The sequence below is a fragment of the Coloeus monedula genome (genome assembly GCF_965178545.1).
Source record: "Coloeus monedula genome assembly, chromosome: Z".
Lineage (NCBI taxonomy): Eukaryota > Metazoa > Chordata > Aves > Passeriformes > Corvidae > Coloeus > Coloeus monedula.
Genome location: NC_138822.1, coordinates 77166366 through 77183107, shown reverse-complemented (window position 1 = coordinate 77183107; position 16742 = coordinate 77166366). Strand labels below are relative to the sequence as shown.

Below are 16742 nucleotides of genomic sequence, written 5' to 3'. Positions count from 1 at the left end.
GGACCCACAAGCTCTCCGACGGCTCCTCGTCCTAACCCAGGAACATTTCCATACTTTCCACTTGCTCACCGAAACACACACAGCTAAACCCCGCCTCGCCTCCACACCCTCTTTTCCCAAGTGTCTAAAACCTTCCAATCCAATGCCCCACTCATAGGAGCAATCCCACAATGTCTCCACGAGGCCAGGGAGATCATGCCCACGCAGGCATGCCTACGCCCTCAACTCCTCTTCGTTCTTCCCCATATTACGTGTGTTTGTGCAAAGGCATCTGAAACTACTGCCAAGTCTTCTCTACTTCGCTTGAACGGGCCGGGCCCAGCTCCCTCAGCCTTTCTCACAAGTGACGCGCTCCGGTCCCCTCTGCGTCTACAGGGCCGGCCAGCCCCTCCAAGACCTCCACACCTCCCATGGACTACAGAGCCCGGAACAGGACACCACTGCTCCGGGGCAGGGCTCCGGCAATCCCAAAACACAACACATTTTGCCGCACGGGGCACGGTCTCATTTTGCTCTCTGCCTGCCTCCTCCACCGAAGCAGGGAAAACACAACCATGCCCTCACTCTGGGGCCAAACGCATGGGACAACAGACACAGAGCAAGCAACACAGCAGCAGCAAAGCTCCTCCTTTCTTCCTAATCCTTCTTCACTCAAGCCTATTTTTTAATGTCTTGTTGCCCTGCCTCCTCAGCTTCCAAGACTGCAGCGAGGCCCCCCCCATGCAAGAACACCTCCAGGCCTCCAACGCTCACACCCACACACACGCCCTTGTACACTGCCACTGCCCCCGGGCCCTTGCTGCAAGAGGGGCATCCCCAGGCCCGGCCCACTGACGTCACTGCTCATCCCTTGCAAGCACAAAAGGAAAACACTGCCTAAGAGGAAAATAAAGGCAAGCCACAAAGTGAAAGGAAAAGTGACCACAGCCACCACCAGGGCACTGCAGGTGGAAAAGATGCTGGGGCACAAAGAGAAACTTCAGCTGCACAGCACAGGCCTTGCAGCTGGCCCTGCAGCTGACCAAGAACACCCAACAACCCTCCCTGACACAGCTGACCCGACGCCTCCGACCCAGCGCTTTCATAACCCCACTCACCCACTACTGCCACCCCACTGCCACCACAATCCCCAACCACGGACACCCCAACAAACCACTGCCCCAAGACCACCACAGCCACCAGCCCAGACTGGAAACCACGGGCGGAAACTCCCAGCAACCAGAAAGCGATGAAGGGAAAGCTGCCGCGATACAAAGCCGCACAGCCGGCAGCACCCCAAGCACAGCCACCACCAGCACCAGCGCCGAGCCTCACCAGCCTCCTGCCCAGCACCACCCCACAGCACCCACAGACCCACCATGGCTGCGCCCAACGCCCCACAGCCGCGCCTGCCGCACGCCGCCCCGGCACTCCTGCTCCTCCTCACGGCTCTCGCCACCACCCTCGCCTGCCAACAGCTCTGGACACACGACGACACCTTCCCCGGCGACGCACTCCGCCTCCTCCAGGACGTGGCTCCCAGCTACGCACAGCCCTGCCACCTCCAAGAGCCGCCCTTCTTCCCCGACACCCTGCTCCACAGCAACCTCCGCCCGCACCAAGCCGCCGCCACCGCCCTACGCATCCTCCAGAACCTCTTCCACACCCTCGGCACCAACAGCACCCGCCAGCACTGGCACAGCCAGCCTCGCAACGACCTCCTCAACAAACTCCAGCACTACATCCACCACCTCGAGCAATGCCTCCCTGACAACGCCACGCTCTTCAAAGGACCACGCAACCCGCTGCTCACCATCAACAAGTACTTCAGGGACATCCACCTCTTCCTCCACGCCCACAACCACAGCGCCTGCGCCTGGGACCACGTCCGCCTCGAAGCTCGCACCTCTTTACAGCACCTCCACAACCTCACCCGCACCATGCGCCGCTAGCGCAAACACCCACCCCCACACACCGACCCACATCCACGTGCCTCCCGCCACGCTCCCACACCGACGCCCCAAACCCACCCCGTGCCTCACGCCTCCCCTCTCCTGGCACAACAGACACGGCTGCAACAACCGCACGGCACCCGCAGCCTGCTACCGCTGCGCCTCCATTCATACAGCCTCTCCCATCGATTTGGACAAAGGACTTTCTCTACTTATTCATCTATTTATTTATTTATTTATTTATTTATTCACTTATTTATTCACTTATTTATGCCACTGAAAATAAAGACCTCTGACAAAACACTTGCCGCTGCCTCTCGTCTCACTAACTCTGCAAACCCAGCCTTTCGGCCGGCGGAAAGCCACCTCTACTCAACACCTACTCCTCTACTCCCAGCCCTGCTCCAGAAAGGGCTCCGCACAGCCCCTACCCACTCTTCTCACTGCCACCTGCCCAAGCAGGTTTGTGCAGCAACCTCTTTGGAAGAACATTCCCAGCATTTGCCCAACACCACAGAACCACAAAAATAAAGACAGGGTAAGGCTGGAAAGCACCACTGCAGCTCATCTGCTTTATCCACAGAGTGCTCCATCCATCCATCCATCCAATCCATCCATCCAATCCATGGCTCTCTGACTTAGAGAGAAGGACGTTGTGCGGGACGGCGTCAAACACTTTGCACAAGTCCAGGCAGACCAGGTCACGCACTCTGCCCCCATCCACCAACGCTGCAGCCCTACCCACAGATGGTTACCAAAATTGCCAGGAATGGCAACTTTCCCCTTTGGAAAGCCACGCTGCCTGTTACCTATCACCTCTTTGCTTTCCAGACGCCTCCGCTGAGGTTCCAGCGGAAGCAGTGCCATCCTCTTGCCTGGCACGGAGGTCAGACCGACCGCTTCGTATTCCCGTGCTCTTCTGCTCTCCCCGTTTTAAAAGCAAGGGCTATACTTCCCCTCCTCCACAGGTATCAGGGACTTCAGCTGACAGGACACCATTTTTCAAATATGATCCAGGGTGGCCTAGCAACTCCATCTGACAGTTCCCTAAGGACCCGCTAATGAATCTCTTCATGTCCCACGGACTTGCACATGTTCAGGTTCCTAAGATGGTCTCAAACCTCATCCTCTCCTACAGTGGCCTTGGGCTCTTCATTCTTCACGCAGGGCTCCCTGCATTTGCCTTCTGCAACTCGGGCAGTGTGGCTGGAGCACTCGCACTGAAGAGGGATGCACAGACGTTGCTGAGAACCTCAGCGTTCTCTTTGCCCAGGACAGCCACGTCTCCCCTTTCCTTACGCACATTATCGCTAACATTCTTTTGCTTGCAAGAGATCTAGCGAAGCCTGCCCTCCCACCCTTGACAGCCCTGGCCAGACTCAATTCTAAAGGGGCCTTGGCAAGCCTAACCTTGTCTCTAGCTTACCGTACCCTTTCCCTGTGTTCCTTTCAGGCCATCTGTCCTCCTTCCCGCTTCCTGAAACTTTCTCTTTTTGCTCACAGTTTGCCCAGCAGCTCCCTAGCCATCCGTGGATGCCTCCTGGCGTTTTCGCACCAGTTCCCCCTGCTTCAAATGCATCACTCCTCAGCTTGGAGGAAGGGGATCCTTGAAACTCAGCCACATTCTTGGGCCCCTCTGTCCTCCAGGCCTCTATCATCTGGCACCCTGTCAAGCACATCCTTGAAGAGCCCAAAGTCTGCTCTCTCAAGTCCGGGCCAGGGAGTTCACTGGGTGACCGGCTCACTATCCCGAGGATCTCCTACTCCAACATCCCGTGGTCACTGCAGCCAAGGCTGCCTTGGAGCATCCTATTCCCCACCAGCTCCTCCTACTGGTGAGCACACGGCCTCTGTCCTTGCTGGCTCCTCAGTCACTTGCGCAAGGGAGCTGTCACTGACACATTCCAGAAACCTCCCACGTGGCCGGAGTCCTGCCACGTTGCCTCTCCAAAAGATATCGCTGTGGTTCAAAACCCCACTGAGGCCCAGGGCTTGCAAACGCAAAACCACTACCATCCGGCTATACGCGGCTTCGTCCACTCCATCCTCCCGGCTGGATGGGCCTGTACCGGACCCCAGCCACTCCAGCATCCCGTGTCTCTGGTTGCCCCTTAACCTGGACCCACAAGCTCTCCGACGGCTCCTCGTCCTAACCCAGGAACATTTCCATACTTTCCACTTGCTCACCGAAACACACACAGCTAAACCCCGCCTCGCCTCCACACCCTCTTTTCCCAAGTGTCTAAAACCTTCCAATCCAATGCCCCACTCATAGGAGCAATCCCACAATGTCTCCACGAGGCCAGGGAGATCATGCCCACGCAGGCATGCCTACGCCCTCAACTCCTCTTCGTTCTTCCCCATATTACGTGTGTTTGTGCAAAGGCATCTGAAACTACTGCCAAGTCTTCTCTACTTCGCTTGAACGGGCCGGGCCCAGCTCCCTCAGCCTTTCTCACAAGTGACGCGCTCCGGTCCCCTCTGCGTCTACAGGGCCGGCCAGCCCCTCCAAGACCTCCACACCTCCCATGGACTACAGAGCCCGGAACAGGACACCACTGCTCCGGGGCAGGGCTCCGGCAATCCCAAAACACAACACATTTTGCCGCACGGGGCACGGTCTCATTTTGCTCTCTGCCTGCCTCCTCCACCGAAGCAGGGAAAACACAACCATGCCCTCACTCTGGGGCCAAACGCATGGGACAACAGACACAGAGCAAGCAACACAGCAGCAGCAAAGCTCCTCCTTTCTTCCTAATCCTTCTTCACTCAAGCCTATTTTTTAATGTCTTGTTGCCCTGCCTCCTCAGCTTCCAAGACTGCAGCGAGGCCCCCCCCATGCAAGAACACCTCCAGGCCTCCAACGCTCACACCCACACACACGCCCTTGTACACTGCCACTGCCCCCGGGCCCTTGCTGCAAGAGGGGCATCCCCAGGCCCGGCCCACTGACGTCACTGCTCATCCCTTGCAAGCACAAAAGGAAAACACTGCCTAAGAGGAAAATAAAGGCAAGCCACAAAGTGAAAGGAAAAGTGACCACAGCCACCACCAGGGCACTGCAGGTGGAAAAGATGCTGGGGCACAAAGAGAAACTTCAGCTGCACAGCACAGGCCTTGCAGCTGGCCCTGCAGCTGACCAAGAACACCCAACAACCCTCCCTGACACAGCTGACCCGACGCCTCCGACCCAGCGCTTTCATAACCCCACTCACCCACTACTGCCACCCCACTGCCACCACAATCCCCAACCACGGACACCCCAACAAACCACTGCCCCGAGACCACCACAGCCACCAGCCCAGACTGGAAACCACGGGCGGAAACTCCCAGCAACCAGAAAGCGATGAAGGGAAAGCTGCCGCGATACAAAGCCGCACAGCCGGCAGCACCCCAAGCACAGCCACCACCAGCACCAGCGCCGAGCCTCACCAGCCTCCTGCCCAGCACCACCCCACAGCACCCACAGACCCACCATGGCTGCGCCCAACGCCCCACAGCCGCGCCTGCCGCACGCCGCCCCGGCACTCCTGCTCCTCCTCACGGCTCTCGCCACCACCCTCGCCTGCCAACAGCTCTGGACACACGACGACACCTTCCCCGGCGACGCACTCCGCCTCCTCCAGGACGTGGCTCCCAGCTACGCACAGCCCTGCCACCTCCAAGAGCCGCCCTTCTTCCCCGACACCCTGCTCCACAGCAACCTCCGCCCGCACCAAGCCGCCGCCACCGCCCTACGCATCCTCCAGAACCTCTTCCACACCCTCGGCACCAACAGCACCCGCCAGCACTGGCACAGCCAGCCTCGCAACGACCTCCTCAACAAACTCCAGCACTACATCCACCACCTCGAGCAATGCCTCCCTGACAACGCCACGCTCTTCAAAGGACCACGCAACCCGCTGCTCACCATCAACAAGTACTTCAGGGACATCCACCTCTTCCTCCACGCCCACAACCACAGCGCCTGCGCCTGGGACCACGTCCGCCTCGAAGCTCGCACCTCTTTACAGCACCTCCACAACCTCACCCGCACCATGCGCCGCTAGCGCAAACACCCACCCCCACACACCGACCCACATCCACGTGCCTCCCGCCACGCTCCCACACCGACGCCCCAAACCCACCCCGTGCCTCACGCCTCCCCTCTCCTGGCACAACAGACACGGCTGCAACAACCGCACGGCACCCGCAGCCTGCTACCGCTGCGCCTCCATTCATACAGCCTCTCCCATCGATTTGGACAAAGGACTTTCTCTACTTATTCATTCATCTATTTATTTATTTATTTATTTATTATTCACTTATTTATTCACTTATTTATGCCACTGAAAATAAAGACCTCTGACAAAACACTTGCCGCTGCCTCTCGTCTCACTAACTCTGCAAACCCAGCCTTTCGGCCGGCGGAAAGCCACCTCTACTCAACACCTACTCCTCTACTCCCAGCCCTGCTCCAGAAAGGGCTCCGCACAGCCCCTACCCACTCTTCTCACTGCCACCTGCCCAAGCAGGTTTGTGCAGCAACCTCTTTGGAAGAACATTCCCAGCATTTGCCCAACACCACAGAACCACAAAAATAAAGACAGGGTAAGGCTGGAAAGCACCACTGCAGCTCATCTGCTTTATCCACAGAGTGCTCCATCCATCCATCCATCCAATCCATCCATCCAATCCATGGCTCTCTGACTTAGAGAGAAGGACGTTGTGCGGGACGGCGTCAAACACTTTGCACAAGTCCAGGCAGACCAGGTCACGCACTCTGCCCCCATCCACCAACGCTGCAGCCCTACCCACAGATGGTTACCAAAATTGCCAGGAATGGCAACTTTCCCCTTTGGAAAGCCACGCTGCCTGTTACCTATCACCTCTTTGCTTTCCAGACGCCTCCGCTGAGGTTCCAGCGGAAGCAGTGCCATCCTCTTGCCTGGCACGGAGGTCAGACCGACCGCTTCGTATTCCCGTGCTCTTCTGCTCTCCCCGTTTTAAAAGCAAGGGCTATACTTCCCCTCCTCCACAGGTATCAGGGACTTCAGCTGACAGGACACCATTTTTCAAATATGATCCAGGGTGGCCTAGCAACTCCATCTGACAGTTCCCTAAGGACCCGCTAATGAATCTCTTCATGTCCCACGGACTTGCACATGTTCAGGTTCCTAAGATGGTCTCAAACCTCATCCTCTCCTACAGTGGCCTTGGGCTCTTCATTCTTCACGCAGGGCTCCCTGCATTTGCCTTCTGCAACTCGGGCAGTGTGGCTGGAGCACTCGCACTGAAGAGGGACGCACAGACGTTGCTGAGAACCTCAGCGTTCTCTTTGCCCAGGACAGCCACGTCTCCCCTTTCCTTACGCACATTATCGCTAACATTCTTTTGCTTGCAAGAGATCTAGCGAAGCCTGCCCTCCCACCCTTGACAGCCCTGGCCAGACTCAATTCTAAAGGGGCCTTGGCAAGCCTAACCTTGTCTCTAGCTTACCGTACCCTTTCCCTGTGTTCCTTTCAGGCCATCTGTCCTCCTTCCCGCTTCCTGAAACTTTCTCTTTTTGCTCACAGTTTGCCCAGCAGCTCCCTAGCCATCCGTGGATGCCTCCTGGCGTTTTCGCACCAGTTCCCCCTGCTTCAAATGCATCACTCCTCAGCTTGGAGGAAGGGGATCCTTGAAACTCAGCCACATTCTTGGGCCCCTCTGTCCTCCAGGCCTCTATCATCTGGCACCCTGTCAAGCACATCCTTGAAGAGCCCAAAGTCTGCTCTCTCAAGTCCGGGCCAGGGAGTTCACTGGGTGACCGGCTCACTATCCCGAGGATCTCCTACTCCAACATCCCGTGGTCACTGCAGCCAAGGCTGCCTTGGAGCATCCTATTCCCCACCAGCTCCTCCTACTGGTGAGCACACGGCCTCTGTCCTTGCTGGCTCCTCAGTCACTTGCGCAAGGGAGCTGTCACTGACACATTCCAGAAACCTCCCACGTGGCCGGAGTCCTGCCACGTTGCCTCTCCAAAAGATATCGCTGTGGTTCAAAACCCCACTGAGGCCCAGGGCTTGCAAACGCAAAACCACTACCATCCGGCTATACGCGGCTTCGTCCACTCCATCCTCCCGGCTGGATGGGCCTGTACCGGACCCCAGCCACTCCAGCATCCCGTGTCTCTGGTTGCCCCTTAACCTGGACCCACAAGCTCTCCGACGGCTCCTCGTCCTAACCCAGGAACATTTCCATACTTTCCACTTGCTCACCGAAACGCACACAGCTAAACCCCGCCTCGCCTCCACACCCTCTTTTCCCAAGTGTCTAAAACCTTCCAATCCAATGCCCCACTCATAGGAGCAATCCCACAATGTCTCCACGAGGCCAGGGAGATCACGCCCACGCAGGCATGCCTACGCCCTCAACCCCTCTTCGTTCTTCCCCATATTACGTGTGTTTGTGCAAAGGCATCTGAAACTACTGCCAAGTCTTCTCTACTTCGCTTGAACGGGCCGGGCCCAGCTCCCTCAGCCTTTCTCACAAGTGACGCGCTCCGGTCCCCTCTGCGTCTACAGGGCCGGCCAGCCCCTCCAAGACCTCCACACCTCCCATGGACTACAGAGCCCGGAACAGGACACCACTGCTCCGGGGCAGGGCTCCGGCAATCCCAAAACACAACACATTTTGCCGCACGGGGCACGGTCTCATTTTGCTCTCTGCCTGCCTCCTCCACCGAAGCAGGGAAAACACAACCATGCCCTCACTCTGGGGCCAAACGCATGGGACAACAGACACAGAGCAAGCAACACAGCAGCAGCAAAGCTCCTCCTTTCTTCCTAATCCTTCTTCACTCAAGCCTATTTTTTAATGTCTTGTTGCCCTGCCTCCTCAGCTTCCAAGACTGCAGCGAGGCCCCCCCCATGCAAGAACACCTCCAGGCCTCCAACGCTCACACCCACACACACGCCCTTGTACACTGCCACTGCCCCCGGGCCCTTGCTGCAAGAGGGGCATCCCCAGGCCCGGCCCACTGACGTCACTGCTCATCCCTTGCAAGCACAAAAGGAAAACACTGCCTAAGAGGAAAATAAAGGCAAGCCACAAAGTGAAAGGAAAAGTGACCACAGCCACCACCAGGGCACTGCAGGTGGAAAAGATGCTGGGGCACAAAGAGAAACTTCAGCTGCACAGCACAGGCCTTGCAGCTGGCCCTGCAGCTGACCAAGAACACCCAACAACCCTCCCTGACACAGCTGACCCGACGCCTCCGACCCAGCGCTTTCATAACCCCACTCACCCACTACTGCCACCCCACTGCCACCACAATCCCCAACCACGGACACCCCAACAAACCACTGCCCCGAGACCACCACAGCCACCAGCCCAGACTGGAAACCACGGGCGGAAACTCCCAGCAACCAGAAAGCGATGAAGGGAAAGCTGCCGCGATACAAAGCCGCACAGCCGGCAGCACCCCAAGCACAGCCACCACCAGCACCAGCGCCGAGCCTCACCAGCCTCCTGCCCAGCACCACCCCACAGCACCCACAGACCCACCATGGCTGCGCCCAACGCCCCACAGCCGCGCCTGCCGCACGCCGCCCCGGCACTCCTGCTCCTCCTCACGGCTCTCGCCACCACCCTCGCCTGCCAACAGCTCTGGACACACGACGACACCTTCCCCGGCGACGCACTCCGCCTCCTCCAGGACGTGGCTCCCAGCTACGCACAGCCCTGCCACCTCCAAGAGCCGCCCTTCTTCCCCGACACCCTGCTCCACAGCAACCTCCGCCCGCACCAAGCCGCCGCCACCGCCCTACGCATCCTCCAGAACCTCTTCCACACCCTCGGCACCAACAGCACCCGCCAGCACTGGCACAGCCAGCCTCGCAACGACCTCCTCAACAAACTCCAGCACTACATCCACCACCTCGAGCAATGCCTCCCTGACAACGCCACGCTCTTCAAAGGACCACGCAACCCGCTGCTCACCATCAACAAGTACTTCAGGGACATCCACCTCTTCCTCCACGCCCACAACCACAGCGCCTGCGCCTGGGACCACGTCCGCCTCGAAGCTCGCACCTCTTTACAGCACCTCCACAACCTCACCCGCACCATGCGCCGCTAGCGCAAACACCCACCCCCACACACCGACCCACATCCACGTGCCTCCCGCCACGCTCCCACACCGACGCCCCAAACCCACCCCGTGCCTCACGCCTCCCCTCTCCTGGCACAACAGACACGGCTGCAACAACCGCACGGCACCCGCAGCCTGCTACCGCTGCGCCTCCATTCATACAGCCTCTCCCATCGATTTGGACAAAGGACTTTCTCTACTTATTCATTCATTTATTTATTTATTTATTTATTCACTTATTTATGCCACTGAAAATAAAGACCTCTGACAAAACACTTGCCGCTGCCTCTCGTCTCACTAACTCTGCAAACCCAGCCTTTCGGCCGGCGGAAAGCCACCTCTACTCAACACCTACTCCTCTACTCCCAGCCCTGCTCCAGAAAGGGCTCCGCACAGCCCCTACCCACTCTTCTCACTGCCACCTGCCCAAGCAGGTTTGTGCAGCAACCTCTTTGGAAGAACATTCCCAGCATTTGCCCAACACCACAGAACCACAAAAATAAAGACAGGGTAAGGCTGGAAAGCACCACTGCAGCTCATCTGCTTTATCCACAGAGTGCTCCATCCATCCATCCAATCCATCCATCCAATCCATGGCTCTCTGACTTAGAGAGAGGGACATTGTGCGGGACGGCGTCAAACACTTTGCACAAGTCCAGGCAGACCAGGTCACACGCTCTGGCAGACTTTACCGCAGCCTTTCAACATTTCAAGGGAGCTTATAAGAAAGATGCAAACTAAATTTGGAATAGTGCCCGCAGTTCCAGGTAATGGACTCCATAGAATATCATTACACTGAAACAGAGGAGGTTTAGATCAGACATTAGGAAGAAATTCTTTACTATGTGGATTGTGAGGCACTGGAGCAAGTCCCCACACGTAGCCAGGTTAGCACATCTCTTAAAATGTTCAAGGCCAGACTGGATGGGTCTTTGTGCAACATTGTCCAGGAGAAGGTTTCCCTTTCCATGGCAGAGGTGTTTGCAATCAGATTACCTCTTCCAACAGAAAACATTTTAGGAGTCATGTTGAAGTTTTGGAGCACTGTGTAACCAAAATGGGAGCAAGGAAGAGTGAGAACGAAGGAGCAGAAGTGTGATGGCACAGAAGGCACTCCCACTCCCCATCCTCCTATGCCACCTGGGAGATGAAGGCAGAGACAATCAGGAGTGAAACTGAGTCCAGGAAAACATGAGAGGTGAGGGGAAGGGGCTGTGTAGATTTGGTTTTATTTAATGAGCTACTTACTCATTGCCCTGATTTGATTGCTAGTGAGTTAAAACTAATTTCCCCATGTCAAGTCTCTTTTGCCCGTGACCACAGCCAGTGAGTGATTTCTCCCTGTCCTTGTCTCACCCCACGTGCCTTTCAGGATGTATTTTGACCCTTGACCAGATGAGGAGGGGAGTGATAGAGCAGCTTGGTGGCCACCAGGCATCTAGCCAGTATTAACACATTACAACAGGTGTCTCCTGGCCCTGCAACTTCAAATATTTTGCCATTTTGTTGCCACAAAAATAATTCCATGCATTTCAGTTGACAGTTCTTCAAGTGTCATGACTTCCTCTGGTACAAATCTTTATTATGTGCTCGACTTTGGGGTTTCTTTTAATTCAGGGTCTGCAGTTTCACAGGGCTTTGTCTGAGTCATCCCTGTACTCACCTTAAACCATCTGACTCTGGCTGCTCCAAGCTTTACATTGAATACCTGGTACTTCTTTGGGCCTTACATTATGGCGTTCATCCACTCTTCTCAGATCACTGCTCCATGTCTGCCTCTACAGATACACTGCATCACTCTAGTATATAACTGTTCTCAGTTACCTACTACCAAACCTTTTCCCCAAGTTCCTTGTCCTACATTTCTGATAGGAAAATTCTTCACAATTCTGCAATCTAGATTGAGACCCTTTTTGAATCCATCTGGGAGCTCAGCCTGTTTCACATGCCTTTTTGCCAAACATCACCTGCATGCTGGATCCAGATAAGGAAAAAAACTTGGCATACTCACCCTCCTGCAGCTCACTTGCATTTGTTGCCACAATGCATATGCAAAGATCTACACCTATGAGCACCTCCAAAACCTGTCACATACACCTACTGGCTACCAAGTTGTGTACTTGGTGTTCAACCTTACCTCTTGGTAAAAGGAAACACTTATGCTCAGACTTCAACTAGATTAGACAAAATGTCATAATGTTGCTACAACAATTAGCAATTTCTCCACTCAGAAGCACAAAGCATACTTGCGTCTATTTAGAGATTTTGCAGACAGACAAATGCATGATGCAACAGCTGCTCTTTATCAATTTACACAGTCCTGTTGTAAATTTAAAAACCAGGTATTTAAAAAACCAGAATATAGAACACAAGGAAAAGCTCTTAATCACCATTAAGTGAACCAATTTATGCGGCACAAATGATCAACACTGAAGACAACTTGCTTAAAATTAAATAAATCAAGTAATTTACTTACCATTGGCAGTCTGGATTGAAGCATCTGGAGATCATCATAACCATAAATCTGCTTAAAGACAGATAAAAATACAACATCATTATAACACTTTTTTCTGATGCTGGTCAATTCGGGGCTTTGAACTGAGTTTGACTTAAACCCATTCTGTGGTAAAGGTCTACAGCCGTATGTTGCATTGTGCTATCATGGGGCACTGTAGCATTTCAAGGAGAGTAGAACTGAAGTTAAAAAGGCTTGTCACTCTGATGTTTCCTGGTGACAATGTCCACTGAGGAGAGTTTGACTGTCCCATCTTCAATACAGTTTTTACAGACACATCACTCCTGAACTTATGAAAAATCTACCAGGCATTCAGATTTGGGAGAAAGAACAACAGCTCTCTTTGCTGTAATCATTGCTTCAAAGAGCAGTAAGATTAAAGAGTTGATGACTTAACCACAAAGCAACCTCCTGAGTATCTCCTCACATTTGGTTTCATATAGAAAAGTTACTGGTATAAAGTTTTGGTTTCAACAAACAGATAACCAAAAATATGTTGATGCTGGTTAGACATCAAAGAGCTATGTGCAGTCTTTCAAATCATGACAGACAGGACACATGGTACATTTCCGTCACTACTATGGCAAATCCATTCCAGTAACACAAACCTAAGGGAGTCTAAATTTATTCCAAGGGCCTAAAACCTAGTAACACTGAAAACCATAGCCACACCCATGTAGCTTCAACAGCAGCCAGATCAGGTCTGTACCAAAAGCTCTGCAGTTTACAATCAACAATAAGCCTCTATTGAACATATTTCAGATGTTCTTTAGCATTTGGAACAAGAATTCCAGGTGCAACATGTGCCACCAGAAATGCCTTGGCATAGACAGTAGCAGGTCTGGAGGGCCCACTTGAGCCAAGGGCTAAGAAATCAAAGACAAACAATGAAACTGCTTACTGGGTAGGCAGGCAGAAGTCCTCCAGGTCCCACAATATACTGGTTATGCAACAAGGGTGGTACACCTTGGGGCAGGTTTGGGGGAGCTTTGCCTGTAGAACCAAAATACAGACACTTTAACAAGCCTTTAGAAAAGAAAAGGCTTCAGCATTGAGACAAGATAGCTCACAAGTTCTGGCAGCTGTGCCGTCTTAGCTTATAAAGAGCAGATTTTGTGCTGTTTGATGAATATACTCAAAATAGCCTGAAGAGTTTAACCATGCCTCAAGGGAGGGAAAGCACAGGCTACTTAAGCCTGAAAACATTCCTATCAGAGAATAGCCTGATTTTGTCATTTGCTTTGTCCAAGAAGATTACAAGAATTTCAGAAACTTCTCTTTTCCTTAGTCCTTTCCTGAAGGCAAATTTAGAAATCATTCTCAATCTGAGAAAGCAAATTCTCTCCTTTCATTTTCTGCTCTGTCAACACATTCCCTTTACCACCAGCAGTAGACTGGAAAGTACTAAATGTTGCCAGCATACTTTCTGTGGGTGACTTACTACAGCTAGGAATAGCAAAGAGAAGACTGAAATGGTTTCAGCTGCCTTCATGATACAGTGCCAGGAGGCAGAACAGTAAAAGAACATTGTACTTTGGCCAGTCATAAGACACTTCATTTACAAGCTATAGAAATGAGAAATCCTCTTGTAACCAAGCCTGATCCTTAATATTACATCACTCACTTCTCTCTATAAGATTTCCTTTTAGCAGTTCAGGTTTGTCAGAGAAGAAAGAGAATTTAGCATCACTTCCACTTCAGTGCAAGAAGCCTCCCAGCCTTCTTTCTCAATGGACCCTCCTTCTGAAGTGCTATTTGCTGTGCAATCTCTTTTCCTTTCTGTGGAAGTGGCAGTAGGGATGTGACATATGATAATGAGGACACTGCAGTATATTCTGATACTGCCACATGAAGTCACGTCACAGAAAAGACTGAAACTACAGCTAATGCAAACTCATAGTCAGGAGCTGATCACAACTTGGAATACAAACTGGGTGAATTTTCTGGCCCAAAACCTCCCAAGTCAGAACTGCTGTGGTGTGTATTTATAAAGCTCTTTCGGAACAGAATGTGCTATATAAATGCCACATAACACCCTAACAAATATTTCAAATACATAAAATCAGGCAACTTTATTTCATAAGCCAGCAAATACAGCATGCTGGAAATGCCAGTGAAGAGTGTGGACTTCTTAGCGTTGTTATGGCTGGCGAGATGCTCAACTGATAGCCCTGCTGACTGAAATGCTCTGTCTATCCATGCGATCTGTCAATATTGCCAACCTGAAGATACTAAGGGAGCTGCCCGTGTGGTAGCAGCTGGTATAGACACACTGGTAACGCTCAGGCCAAGGCTGTTTGTAGTGTTCATACTGCTTGCCATGCTGACAACCGAGGAGGTGGTGCTAGTGGCTGAGGTTGAAGCAGTTGAAAAGGTTGTTGAGGGCTGGAGCGAAGTTGTGTTCTCAATACTAGTGTGCTAGAAAAGGAGACAAAAAGAATGAGGATCACAGAGCAAATAAACCACAGCAGAAAATGCTGGAAAAAGGGAAAAATAAAAAAAACCCAGAAACTTTTAAAGTAACAGAAGCACATGCAAAAGATATGCATTATCTACGTAGTAGGCAAGCAACTAAGTTGCATGCTTGTGATGTTTTTGTGATTTAAGGAAAACTACTGCATGAGAGCTAAATTCAAATTGCCACACAATCACAAAGTTACACTGCAGTAAGTGCAATGTAACATATATCATCCCATCACCTGCATTTTGTCAGCTAACCTTTCCAATGCAGACTGCTAACAGTCCGCATTTGGAGACATTTCAGATCACTACTCTGAAGTTTGGTTTTGGTTTGTTGTTTTTTTTAATAAACTAGTTACAAGCAAAAAGTTTTTTTTATTTCATCCCCCCTAGCTGGCATGACAATTTCCCTCGCAACTGTGTAACTGGCAAGCCTCCGTCATAGCTATTCCTGATCTAGTACAAATCACAAGTGGTAATCACTTTTTCTCCACTAGAGGGCTGACATTCCTTCTTCCCTGAGGTAAGGCTCTTGTTTTGGTTCTTGGGGTACCAGGACACATCAAACTTTAAGAGAGGGTCCTAATTATGAGATAAACTGACTATATGCCAAGCATCTGTTTTAATACTAACAGGACTTACCACATGTGATGTGCTTGAAGACAACACTGAGGCAGGAGAGAGGCTGCTTTGATGATTGGAAAGGGAGCTGGAAGGAAATAGTAAAGAATTCATAAAATTAATTTTCCCTAGAACTATTTTTAACAAATACAGATATGCAGTAGGACCTGAGTTAAAGAATAAAAATTCCATATGTGTGTGCACATACACAGAGTGGTTAAAGACAAATACATGTAAGAGTGTGTGTATACATACACATATTACACACACAGGCATGTACGAATACAGACACCTCTACAGGCACTTTTTCCTTTAATTAGTATTCTATTATCTTTTAATGAAAAAATTAAAGTACAGAGTCACTATTGCTAACAAGAAATATCTAAAGCACCATTCATTTGTGTGGGATATGCCTATGGATACAGGGGATCAGCAAGGGGACCAATGGGTTACAGAGGGTCTGGGATAGACCAATGGGTTACAGAAAGATCTGCATAGGGTCTCCCAAAGGATTGTGGGTCTACTTTTCCTCACCATAACTCAAAAGTCCTTTCCTTTCCAGGGAGTCCTGCTGGGCGATTGCAAAATCTCTTATCTCAGCAGACATCCCTCCAGGGCAGTGGCTGGGCATATCCCACACATTTGTATTTTTCAATTTCCTATATCTTTAGAAAAACTATAGTTGCTTCAGGAATCATATAGCAATGACTCCATGCCACAAAGTGCAAAATCAAAACTAGGTTCACACAAGCACAAGCCCTGTTTCTCATTCTTTCCCTGCTGTTTCTTGCCACGGGGGACAGGTTTTAAGTGAGGCAGTGCTTTGGTTAGACTCACTACGGTATTTCTCACATTTTGAGCTGCATAACGTTAACTTGACCAATTAGAACTGCAAGGTATTTGCCCCATAATTCATCCAGAGATCTTCAAATGCCTCCCTGAAAGGTGACTGAAAGTGCCTCTTAAACATTTACACTGACAAGTTATACCTTATATTTGAGGTGAAGAATGTAACCTACTGTTATACAGTATGCAATAAACTGACAACATTGAACAAAAGTAATCAAAATGAAGATATAAAACACATGTATATTTTGGTCCT

At 51.9% G+C, this 16742-nt stretch overlaps 4 protein-coding genes across 5 annotated transcripts in view; 3 read left to right on the top strand and 1 right to left on the bottom strand.

Moving 5' to 3' along the window:
• UBAP2 (ubiquitin associated protein 2) overlaps positions 1-16742 on the bottom strand; it is a 185177-nt gene that overhangs the window by 100292 nt on the left and 68143 nt on the right. Inside the window, exons 18-21 of one of the 2 annotated variants that reach the window (XM_082301874.1) lie at positions 15662-15728; positions 14782-14977; positions 13461-13552; positions 12521-12571 (exon numbers count right to left, since the gene is read on the bottom strand). In XM_082301874.1, the coding sequence (XP_082158000.1) occupies positions 12521-12571; positions 13461-13552; positions 14782-14977; positions 15662-15728 (406 nt within the window). The remainder of the gene's footprint in view (positions 1-12520; positions 12572-13460; positions 13553-14781; positions 14978-15661; positions 15729-16742) is intronic. The other variant, XM_082301875.1, reaches the window with a different exon arrangement.
• LOC309585253 (interferon-like) lies at positions 1359-1931 on the top strand (the record flags this gene model as incomplete). Its single annotated transcript, XM_082301878.1, has 1 exon — positions 1359-1931. The coding sequence occupies one exon, from the start codon at positions 1359-1361 to the stop codon at positions 1929-1931; it is 573 nt and encodes a 190-aa protein (XP_082158004.1).
• LOC309585252 (interferon-like) lies at positions 5408-5980 on the top strand (the record flags this gene model as incomplete). The annotated part of the gene is made up of 1 exon (XM_082301877.1): positions 5408-5980. One exon carries the CDS (start codon positions 5408-5410, stop codon positions 5978-5980), a length of 573 nt encoding a protein of 190 aa, XP_082158003.1.
• On the top strand, positions 9460-10032 carry LOC309585251 (interferon-like; the record flags this gene model as incomplete). The annotated part of the gene is made up of 1 exon (XM_082301876.1): positions 9460-10032. The coding sequence occupies one exon, from the start codon at positions 9460-9462 to the stop codon at positions 10030-10032; it is 573 nt and encodes a 190-aa protein (XP_082158002.1).